General features: G+C 44.2%; 1 protein-coding gene across 1 annotated transcript in view; it reads left to right on the forward strand.

Annotated features, from left to right (window-relative positions):
• LOC142559271 (uncharacterized) overlaps positions 1-12,202 on the forward strand; it is a 235,862-nt gene that overhangs the window by 24,711 nt on the left and 198,949 nt on the right. The window contains exons 3-6 of the mRNA XM_075670893.1: positions 1,842-1,949; positions 3,459-3,463; positions 5,887-5,947; positions 11,242-11,283. Of these exons, the coding sequence (XP_075527008.1) occupies positions 1,842-1,949; positions 3,459-3,463; positions 5,887-5,947; positions 11,242-11,283 (216 nt within the window). The remainder of the gene's footprint in view (positions 1-1,841; positions 1,950-3,458; positions 3,464-5,886; positions 5,948-11,241; positions 11,284-12,202) is intronic.

Consider the following 12,202-nt stretch of genomic DNA (forward strand, 5'->3'; position numbering starts at 1 on the left):
TGAAGCTAATATGATTTGAATATGAGTTTTTTTTGCTTAACGGTCGTTGTTAAGATTGATGTTATGCGATATTTTATCCGCGAGGCTGTAGGGGCTATGATATGCACTGGCACCTTCTCTTTTGTGCCTCTGCACTAGTGGCTATTATAATCATAAAAAAATTGTCCACCGTGATAAACAGACTGCATAAAGATATGCCTAATTAGCACATATTCACATACCTCTTTGTCCTTTCATTCGAATTTTCAGAAAGGTTCCTAAGTTGAGGCTCAGTGACAAAGTAATTTCACCTACTGAAATATGTCCCTATTCAAGCATATAACATTATTTATGTTTCATAAAAAGAGACCAGGGGCGCTATAACGTAAAGCTATTCCAAACTTTTCTATTCCAATTCTGCAATCAGCCCTCCGCGATTGGTCAAAAACTTTCTTGGACCACCCCCATTTCAACTGTCTGCCACGCGACGTCACGAAAACCGCGATAGCTCCCCATCTGATATAACAGGTGCACACGGATTACGCAGGATTTGACCGAACAAAAGAAAATTGTTATTTCTGATTCGACGCCTCTTCGCCATTAGCCCTCGGCTATTGGTCAAAAGTTCTCGGGCTGCGCCCACTTCACCTGCCTCTGACGTGACGTCACAAAACCGCAAAAACTCACTCGTCAAAGTGACGTGTACGCGATAAAGATGCATTAATATGCCGAACAAAACTGAATTTTCTTCTGAATAGTCGCAGGCTGCCCCGTTCCGAATGGAATAAAAGATGGCTGCCGCCGATCGCTCGGGCACTGGCTACTCGCTGCTGTCAGAGAGCATGGGTTTATTTGCGTGTAATAAAACTTTTTGCGTGGCCGTCTAACGTTTTCGAGCACTTTCGGCACGTTTGCGACCTCGTTCTGCCAACTCTTCTTTGCTGAGGATCCGTTTTAGCGTCATTCTTAGGTTTCTGTTGCATGCTGCCGCGATTGTTGACGAGTCACCGCAAGCAAAGTAAGGGAAAGCGGACCAATCGCAGACGCCAGCGCCACCCTCGTCATCCGGTTATCGATCTTCAGTGCAGGGGCTCGGCCCTATCGAATCCCTCTCTACTTGGGCGTGCTCCTCGCCTGTTGTCAGCCAACAAGATAAGACAAGCCGCTCAGTGTAGACAATGCTATTCGTTTTTCAAGCAAACAAAAGTGACCTCCTATGAACGAGGAGAGCGTTTGATTGGTCAGTTCAGACAACCCTGCGGGTGACCGCCCGATGCTTGCGTCGGCGGTTACGCAAATTTGACGTCAGGAAATTGGAATAAAAACATATTGGAATAGATTTACGTTATAGGGCCCCTGTTCAGCCATTTTCTGAGTCACTTTACAAAGGCTTGGCGTGTTAGCTAAGTTTAGCAATTTCTTAGCGGTTGAAGCTGTCGTTGATGTTTCTCTGTACAGGTCCGGATAAACTGATATACAACAATTTGTTTTAGCGCTACTGCAATGTGATGACTTACTACGTTGTCAAGGTTCATATAGGTGACATATAATTACAATAAACACATAGGTGATGAGAAATTATGAGAAACATTTCTGTAGCCTTTTATTGCATCTAGAAAACTTACAACTATTTCATGGCCTTACACTGTACTCGCTAACAACTCGGAGAGCGTAACACGGTTGTAAAGGACTTTGGAGCTACTCAAGATCCAACCTTTAGTTGTGCCATCAACAACAGAAATGCTTTACTTCTGCGTCGAAATAATCTAATGTAAATATTCACTTGATAAGCAATCTTCACAGAGCCTCACTCTACATTAAGACATGGGTTATTCACACTCGATTTTGTCTTTTGCGTTCAGGAGACAGAAAACCAAAGGGCAACCTACTCTTCCAGACTGAGTTCTGGTGTATACCTTTCAACCTGCGGTGGACATGCTACACTGGCGTAATCGAGTGCAACTGTGGTGGTAAGTGTAAGCCGAATAATAAAATAGAATAAGCTTCCTGCTGTTAGATCTATCTTTCCGCAACGGTGCAACAGTTTACGAAAATCCGCCCGAGGAAAGAGATTTTTTTTCACGGAGGAGGTATCAGGCGACAATCGCAATGTTGAGCCTAAAGAGCAGTTAGATTGATCTAAAAAATTCTTTGATATTCTTTTGAGCAAACATGCTGAACTACACTGAGGCGGAAGCAGTAAGATGCTTCTTGCCGGCTAAACAACAGCTTCTTTGCTTCTTTAATTTTCCTCACTTCTGAGTAAAGACGTGTGCGTTCTTGTATTTAGGGCAGTCCCTCACACGTACATGCTTTGTTGAACCATCACATGTAGAAGCCAAATTATTATACTAAAATATTAAACCAGTGGGGATAATCTCTAGTGCGCCTCTGCCAGACCCTGGAGCATGTTTAAGGAATAGCTCTGAAATCTATCTAGAAGGCATATTATGTACCTACCAAAAAATCTGCCTTTAGAGTATAGACTATTGTTCGCAAATATATTACATAACTTTGAGCGCACTCACGCGCCCTGACTCTAAAGAAACCATGCGAACACTCCGGTCAGTCCTTAAACCCCTCCATAACTACAGCTAGCAGCATGAAGTACACACCTTTTGAATAAAAGCGGTGCTCTCGCTCATATTTTCGTTCCGAGAAGATCTTGCATTAATATTCAAGTTAACGTTTCCTGCAAGCATTAGAATAAACTGTTAATAATTTCATAGTGTCGCGAAAATTACTGTAATCGAAAGAGGCAAGCTATCACGCCAGAAACACTGAGAAGCTCTAAAACTCCATCCCAAAGGTCTAAATAAAGACGTCCAAATAACTAGCGTGCAGTTTTCCAACGGTGCAGAAAAAAAGAAACGATAAAATTGTAAAGTCGTAAACGTGTCAGCATGGCTTCGCGTAAGTGCTAAGAACAAAGTAGCATATCACAAAGGCTCTAACGTTATTCAGCTATCTGCAGCAAGCTCATCCGCACCATGCTCTGACGCATGCTTCTGTGTGCGTATAACTAGTAGTCTGACGATAACGTTCTGTTTCTTGATGCAGTGTGAAACGCGCTTCGGTGACCGCGCTGCTGCACAAATTGCAGAGTACGATGTCTGACGTCGCGTTGTAATGAGAACGGAGTCTTACACTCACAAGCGGCAGTTCGGAAACTACTGATGACGTGAAAAAATTTTTTTTTCCCTATAAGACCGGGCATGTCAACAGAAGCTAAGTGGTACAGCTTACATGCGGTTGTTGTGCAAGGTGCTGACCCCATTGCGCGTTGCAGAGCTGTGCTATAAGAAACTATCTTTTTTTTCTCTTCTGGCGCCGAATTGTTTTTGAAAGGTATTGCTTTTGACTGCCCCTCATAAACAAGGTTATTGACCTTAAATACATCTTATGGTGCCAATCACCTTTACTGTGCTTACTTCCTTGCGTGCTACCATTTACACTCCTTGTTTTCTTTTCCCTTTCAGGCTCGGTAAGTGTGGGGTTTTATTCCTTTGCTGCAGCTTCTGATACTCCACCAAAGGGATCAGCTAAGGAGTTTCGAGCTCCTTTCATTTCATTTCATTTCATTTCATTTCATTTATTTTCTGAAAGTGCCCAAGAACAGATTTACGCCTTAGTATTGGTGCGCTTGTGCTACACAAAGAATATGAAACCGAAAAAAAAAGAAAACAGGAAATCTCAAGAAACAGTGGTACAAAATGCCACAAGAAATTGAATTAATGAAAGACAGAAGTAAGATAACGAGCAAATAGTAGAGTTCAATACATCGAGATCATGACGCAATATGTTGTGTTGTGTTACAAGACGTGTTACAGCGTTAGAGGTGCAAGAGCAATTCACGTAGAGAAAAATGCTAGGATTGCGCAAGTTTGGGCGATGGACGCAGAACGTTACAGCTGACAGTAACCGCAGACAGAAGTGGTTGTGAGTTAGTTTATGCAAGAATAAGTAATCATAATATTTCCGCCTTATTTCTAGGGGTCCGATATTATACACGCGATGCCCACACTCACACAGCGTCCCAGAAATCAAAAGTACTGGATACGAATTAAACGTTGCTGAACACATTATTTAAATGGAAATGATCGTAGATTACTACAGGCACGGCCCACGTGACCCCAGTCAAGGTTTAATAACATCGTACCGAACACACTTTATGGTAAATGCACATCTGCGGGGAATCAGCGAATAAGTTTCTCCGGTCGTGTTGCCATGGTATCGCATAAAAATTGAAATTACCGACGAGCGAGTATGTCATAATGTAGCAAGTTGCTGTAGATGTAAGGGGCATAGTGGCTTCTAAGTAAACGCGTTCGGCATACCTAAGGATTCTTCCGCAATATAAAAAATGCACACACACACACACACACACACACACACACACACACACACACACACACACACACACACACACACACACACACACACACACACACACACACACACACACACACACACACACACACACACACACACACACACACACACACACACACACACACACACACACACACACACACACACAAGCACACACACGCACGCACGCACGCACACACACAAAACAAGGTCAATCATGAAACAGCTAGGGCAACCACTTCGTCTCTGCCCCACAAGGAAGATCAGAATAAAGAAAAAAAAACTGCGGTGAGACATGCAGATGTGAACACTGCTATCATCAGTGAACGAAACGGCACAGAGAAATATGCAGCAACTATATCAAGTAAAAGAACAAAGGTCACATACATCGAGCTAATTTCGGGCGCAGTATGAATTTCGGGTAACGTAGATTGAAGACGGAATCTTGCAAAATAGACGCTTCTCTTGTCTTGTCTTGTCTTGTGTCCCAGACAGTGGCGCATACCCACTATGGGGGATTGGCCAATAAGCAGGCGGTTTTTCGTATGCTTAATAGTAAAGCCAAACTAGATTTAAACTTCAATGGCGGGCCAGAAGAAGAGCGTGCAGCGTAGGCGCTTCATCGTCTTTCACGGCGCCGGCCTTGGCTCACGCCGTCCCGCGGTGCGGGAGCCCCACATCACTGTGTCAAAATGTTACTAAAACGTTGAATCGAGTGATGTATAAGAAAAAAAGAAGATATTCGGGAAGGGCACAGACTACTACAGCACGTACAGTGGGACGTTGTCACACCGCAGGCATAGTTTACCAAAATGATATGATACCATTAAGTATCGGGTGTAGTTAACAAATATCTGCCGGAAAAGTGCTCACCAGGCAGGCCGCAGAGGTCTTTCGCAGGAATAGTTGGCTTAATTCAGTTCGTTTACGGGAAATACAACCATTGATTTCGTTGTTACCTGATGGGGCCCAGCCGAGCCTCAGCCGATAAAGTGAATATATATATATATATATATATATATATATATATATATATATATATATATATATATATATATATATATATATATATATATATATATTGTTTTGTGAATAACGAACGAGTAATGATTGTAGCTGGCACGTTGGCTGAATCGAAAGCTGCGGAGGACGCAGGAGTGCTTGTGCGAGATAGCTAGCGCTTCACTAAACTTATCGTCCCACGTAACCTGTGCCTAAAATCAAACATGTGCAAGTCCGACGTAGCGGGACAGAGCCAAGATAACGTTGGTTGTCGTCGCTTGAAGCAAGTCAGACTATTATTTGGGGCGAGCTGTAGGCAGGGGAGGGCGGAGGGTAGGGCACATCGCACGCGAAGTCGTTGAAGGCCCTATTATCCTCCCGGTATACTTTCCTATAGAATTTTTGTCACTGCATTTAAGAAATCAGTTCATTTTAACACTTATTGATAGCCTACAAAAAAGAAAAAGGATAGTGCAATGCTACGGGTTCGCTCACTTTGTTTGGCTGAAAGAAACAATGTTGACTTTTTTTAAGAAACCCAACTTTGTCTACCTCTCCACAGGAGACATCTGGACCTGGACCAAAGTCTACCACGGTGAGTGATTTACAATGCACTCATCTTATTACGCACTTAAACGTAAAAAGAAGAAAGGCACTCCGGCGTAGCAAAGTTTACCATGGTTAAAAATTTCAAATTCTGGGGTCTTGCGTGCCAAAACAGGGATGCGATTATGAAGCAGGCTGTAGGTGGTCGGCTATATCACGGCGCTTGATCTATCTAGTATACGCGTTGTAGCTGGGGATCAAGTACCTAAAACAAAACAGGAACGCGCTGCGATAGCGAGGAGCCCGGAGCCACAGCATACAGCTTCTCCGCTGCTGGGTGACGTATGCAGAGTGTCGTCACGTGACGTAAGCAGTGGGCCCGCGGCTTCGCGCTCTCTGCAGCTTCCTGGTTTCGGTTTCGCGCGCTCTGGCTGCGAAAGTTTGTCGTGCCACAGTTTCTGCGGGTAATCGCGTTTATCTGTATCCATAAGTTGCCATGGCTTGCACGGAGAGCTCGCTTCAATTTCCCCAATTACGGCAAACCCGCTGGAAATAAGCGTATAGAGGTAAACAATAAAGCTTTGTCAATTAGCAACTAATTGACCCGTGTCACGCGTCACCTCGTCGTCGCCACCACTGACGGTATGTCACCGAAGGAACTGTCATTTCGAAATGGCTGCTTTTGAATATTAGAGTGTTCGTAGAAACACCCGTATGGATAACTTTCTGCGTTCCGTCGTGCGTGGAAAGCATTGAACTAACTAACTAACTAACTAACTAACTAACTAACTAACTAACTAACTAACTAACTAACTAACTAACTAACTAACTAACTAACTAACTAACTAACTAACTAACTATCTAACTAATTATCTAACTAATTATCTAACTAATTATCTAACTAACTAACTATATCTAATAAACTATAGCTAGCTAACTAACTAAATAGACGCAATTACCATCTCATAGTGAATGAGTTGAGCGATACTTGCGTGTGCAGGAAACAAAAAAAGTTAAAAGGCAACTCACGTGCAACAGGAACAGGTGACGCACCGAAGGAATGTTCAACAGCTATCGAGCAGTTATGAGAAACAACATTCATGGCCTCGACGTAATACATATGAAGAAAATTGCTAATTCATAAAGCAATCGAAATTCCATAGTTTAAATTGAGTCATGCGTTAGCGAGGCCGCAAACGGTGTTCAAAAAATGAGGAAGAAAAAAAAAGAGACAAAGCTTACAACCCAACCCACTCCCACCTCCACTTCACACAGCCGTCCTTAATCAACAGACCCAGTGAAAAAGAACGCGATTACGTGGAATACACGGGAACGGTGAGCCATTGTTTCGGCTAGTGGTGTGCCTGCACAGAGAACACATTCCTCACACCGAGGATTCAAGACGGAACCAAGGCGACGGCGATCTGGCGTTATGCGGAAAGTTCGAGTTTTCGTCAGAGCATATATTAGTTGGACTAGCATTGCGTCTTTAACAAAAAAAAAAATTCTAATCGGTAGGGGGACATCAACGAGTGCAAATTGTTTACGTTGCGTACCTTAAGTTATGGTGCCCGGGAAATGAGTGCGTAGAAGCGTCAAGACTTTGTGCACATAAATGTAATATAAACAGAATGACGAAAACGGTGTCACGAAGAGTTTTTCGCCTTCTCTGGTGTCTACTAAGCCTTTAAATATTATTGCCAGTAAGGCCACGATAATTTTCAGCACGTTTCCTTGAATTGGAATCTACTACGAGAACTTTATGGCAGAACTAATGTATCAGTGTTAGTGAAATTCAATTCATTTATGGTTGAATTTGACCCGAAGCTCTTGTAACATACTTAACAGGGAGAGGCGGGCTAGTTGGGGGTGGATATTGGAATGCATCATGTAACCACGCAAACAAGAAAGGACAAAGGAGGAAACGCACAGCGCCTGCCCTGTATGTTTCCTTCTTTGTCCTTTATCGTTTGCGCGTTTACATGAAGCTTTTCTAATTTCTGTTAACACGTAGTTAGAAAAACCAACAGTTAAATCAAGTATACCGGTAAGTTTCGCCCGAGAGGCGAAGCATTGATTGCGTAGAACTGTGTAGAACTTACGATAGTAGACTGCGATAGCAGATTAGTAGACAACTATACGAAGCAAGGATAGTAGTTTCATCGGCCGCATGGACTTAGAAAAATTCTCTTACTAACTGAATGAAAAAGCGTGGTGCCAGCGCGCGCAAGCAAACATAAACACAACCCACTCGATGAGCGCGGACTCTCGCTGTCAAAACGCTGGTGTGAGCGAGCGCGGCAGCAGTAGCGAGCGAAGTGACCTTGCGAAGTATCGCTTAGCGCAAGAGCGGCGAGAGCACAGCGCGAAAGTATGAGTCGCCTGCAGGTCAGTTTCAAGCTAGGGCGCGTGCGAGCGCGCGCGCCCGTGCAAAGTACGCACCCGTTGGCGGAGTCCAAGCCACCACCCTCTCCCTCCAGCGCTGCCTCCCCACTTTCCTCCATATGTGGAATGCGAGATTGAGCCGCGATTGTGAGTTCCCCTGCGCCCGGTCGGGAAATGCGCAGTTGCTGCCGGAGCACAACGCCGCTTTTCCCTCCTTCCCTCCTTCCCATTCCCCCTCTTCCGGCCAACCGCGCGACGGAAGACGGCGTGTTTAAAACCCCTTAAACTACGTGAAGTAGTGCCACGCTTTGAAGAATGCCGCCTCCTCCTCGCGCGCTCTGGCCGACGCCCACGCCGCGTCGCTATTGGCCTAATAGCATCACGTGGGCCCTCGCGCCGTGCATCAGTGCCATTTATGCTCGAGAAGCGTCTACGGAGTGACGAGGAGCGCATGTTGGCGTCGTTGCTATGCTCGAGCAGTGTAGGCGGCGCCACGGTCGAGGAGGGTGCGTGAAAGAGAGGAGAAACGAGGACAAGCGAAGGCGGAGGAGGGAAGTGTCGATACTTTACGAAGTTTAAGGGGTTTTAGGCGTGTTTGCTCTCCGCGTTCCTCCTTCCCGCGCGCCAGACTGACCCCAGATTGTCGGCTTCCCTCACGTGCTTTAACTCGCACATACAACATACGACGCGCGGTGACGACGGTGTTATTGCCCTTGGCCTTTATATGGAACATCACGGTGACGTCGACGGCGAAAATGCGTCTGGAGTGTCCACACAATTGTTATCGCAATAAAAGAAAAGCCGGTAAATACTCCAATTGCATGGTTTAAATTTGTTAACAGGCAATCTAGAATTGAGGATCATGTTCGGAACCGGTAAAGCAGCTCACAAATTCAGCCCAGAGCACTCCCACTTTCGCTTGACACAGGGGTCCTTACACCAAAGCGATTATGTGAAATTATCTGCAATGTTTACAATAGTCTGCAAATAATGTGCGATATTTCGAACATTGAATGAATTCTGCAGATGCACGGTTCACAGAGGGAAGGCGCAGGTACAAGCGAGACAAGTGAACAACGAAAAGAGAAGTATCGAGCAACGGGTCATTTTCAATGAGCTGTGATTTGCACAAATTTAAAATTGTAGAAAAGAGGCAGGCACGCCACTTGCCCGGAACCTATGGCTCATGTATATGACATCGCCTTGGTTCACTCTTGTATTCCGTCTTGCTGCGCATGTATTCACTCCTCACGTGTGTTTTTATCACCCACTACGCCACACTGTGTGCTTCGCACTTACGGCACTCACCCAACCTCACCAATATACACTTTGAAGAAACCTTCCCTTGGTACTCGAGGTAATAAAAAGATATTGCGTGATTTCCTCACTTCGAAACGATTCCCATCAGCTTAGTCTTCAGGATATAATTTCTGGAATGGTGCTACTTCCCATCGTTTTAGGGTCAAAGACGAAGCCAGTGCAAAAAAAAAAATAATCGTTGACAAGCGTAACTGGCCCTGTTTTCTAGGGTGTACATCCTGCCACATGTTTTTTAAGAAAAAGATTTACAATAAACGCCAAAGTCTTTTTGTTCTGAAGGAGATCATTCCCGATTGGGACAAGACAGCGTGCTTGAGAAAGACATTAAGCTTATCTCCCACAGGAATATAGCGCTAATAAAAGTGGAATCTACAAATGATTGTATCGCAGTGGTCGCGTATTCTGTTAAAGTAATGTTGTCGATTAAATACCTGTGGTCATAAGATTGTTTTTTCTACGGAAGTGAATGGGAGACCCTCAGATGATTCAAAGATAACAGGCGCTATAAAATTTCACGGCAATGGGTTTTTACAAAGCTTACGTTGAAAAACTTGTAAGAAGTTTTATTTCTGGTAATATTGCGGAACTGGACGAACCCTGACACAAAGGTTCACGTTGATTAGACAGCGCTAGAAACACAATGTCTGTGTTCATGGCACAATGTGACCTGATGCCGAGTAAATTGAAATAAAAGTTGAACTTGTCGCAGTAAAGAAAGCATTTGTCCCTGTGAAAGCGAGTTCCGACTAATTAGGATTTTCACAAGCAAGGAACAGTAACTAGTGTCATGCTGTAATGACAACAGTTACTGTTCATAGTCTATTGCTTGTTTTAGCGCACCGCATATAAGCATGGTTCATTGCTACGTTTGGTCACCATGCACTGTGTGTGTGTGTGCCAGTACATCGCACAATAACTGCACATTCAATCTACGAAATCTACGTTTTCTTTTCTGTACTGTGAGTCTTCACAGTACTGTGTGGAGTGCAATAGTATTTTACTGAATGACAGCTTTTGCATGATAAACACCTCATGTGCACTGCACACCCATACTTCGCTTTTCTAAACGAGAACATTGCTAGTCATAGTGCAATATATGCACAAAATATATATAAAAAAGAGTCTAATGAACGGAAAGTAAAGAATATGTTGGCGCAAAAGAATAAGCGAATGAATCTGATCTGAATATTAAGGCTGAGTTGGTAGATATATCCCAATGGCTTCGTGAAACGAAATTGCCTAAGGAACATTGTACACGAGTACACCAGGCACCGAATGTATCTATATGTCTAGCAATGAGGGGGTTTAGCGCAAATCACGCAACAAATACAGCGCGCGAGCCTAACCAAAAACAAAAATTAAAATAAAAGCTAGACCAAACAATAGCGCTCTAAGAAAAACCTTCACGCGGACGTCAACAGCGCAAAACATGCTTTTTCTTCTCCCGGCGTTGGGAACAATGCAACGACAGGTAGTACAGCAACACACGTCATTCCGTGGGAATGACAAGAATTCGCTAGAACTCGCAGTTGGGGGTGTCAATATTAAACTCAATCGTCTTTATCTTTCCTGTGTTCTCTAGTTTTTGTACAACGCCAACGTGTTTCCTAAATGTACTTTTGCCTTTAACATTTTCAGAGCGGAGTAACCACACCGAGCCAAGAATCGGGGACGCCTTCGGTAAGTGGGGAGCACGTTTTGTTTTCGCAGGGTGACACAGGTAAGTGGACAAAGTCCCAGCCCCAGGAAGCGGCACAGAGAAGACTCTTCGCCTGGATCAGCGTGGCCTAAGAAGAACCAAGCGCGGTTTCTTTTTAATGCGCTTCAACTCCGGCTCATCGCCATGCCTTCAATATACACCGAAGCGGACGCGCCATTTAGCAAGCACACGAACACAACCTGGTGGCGACTCCTCAAAGACGTCGACTGGTAGTCACACCCCACCATGACGTTGGCCCGCTTGGAGCCTGGACTCCGCGTTCATACCACCTTATTCTTACCAGCCACAATATCAAAAAGAAAGAAGAGAAAGTGTCCTTTGGACTACCGCAGTACACACGACGTCCTCCGATGCTGAAAGAGTATCTACTGTGAGGCAGAATGCGATTTCATTTGGGTACACACTGATCCAAACTACGGCTTTCTAAGCAACAAATGTTCAACAACTTGTTGAAGGATTGATTATTTTAGCAGAATAACTCAACAATGCCAACCAATGTTTTCCGCATTCCAATATTTCAACTCGATGAGTGAACCAGTTGCAATAACGGCGACATAGCGTTGGCGGAGGGGCTATTCTCCGTGAGAGTACGAAAAAATGCAACGGAATTGGTTTAATTATACAGACAACTTGGTAATGATGCGTAAGATTTTTCGTGAACGGATGTTTAGCATAAATATAACCCTCATTTGCAAATATTCTCTATGGAACTGGCAGTTAAATAACTAACTAAATAAATAAATCCTGAAAGGAAGTGAATTACCATCAATATTTGCGGCGCCAGGGTCACTGGAAGAAATAAATAGGCGGAGAGAAAGAGCGATGTGGGGCGGTATCTGCTACAATCTTTGCTTTCTCGAAGTGACACTAATTCGGGCG

Source organism: Dermacentor variabilis, chromosome 10, assembly GCF_050947875.1.
Source record: "Dermacentor variabilis isolate Ectoservices chromosome 10, ASM5094787v1, whole genome shotgun sequence".
Taxonomy (NCBI): Eukaryota; Metazoa; Arthropoda; class Arachnida; order Ixodida; family Ixodidae; genus Dermacentor; species Dermacentor variabilis.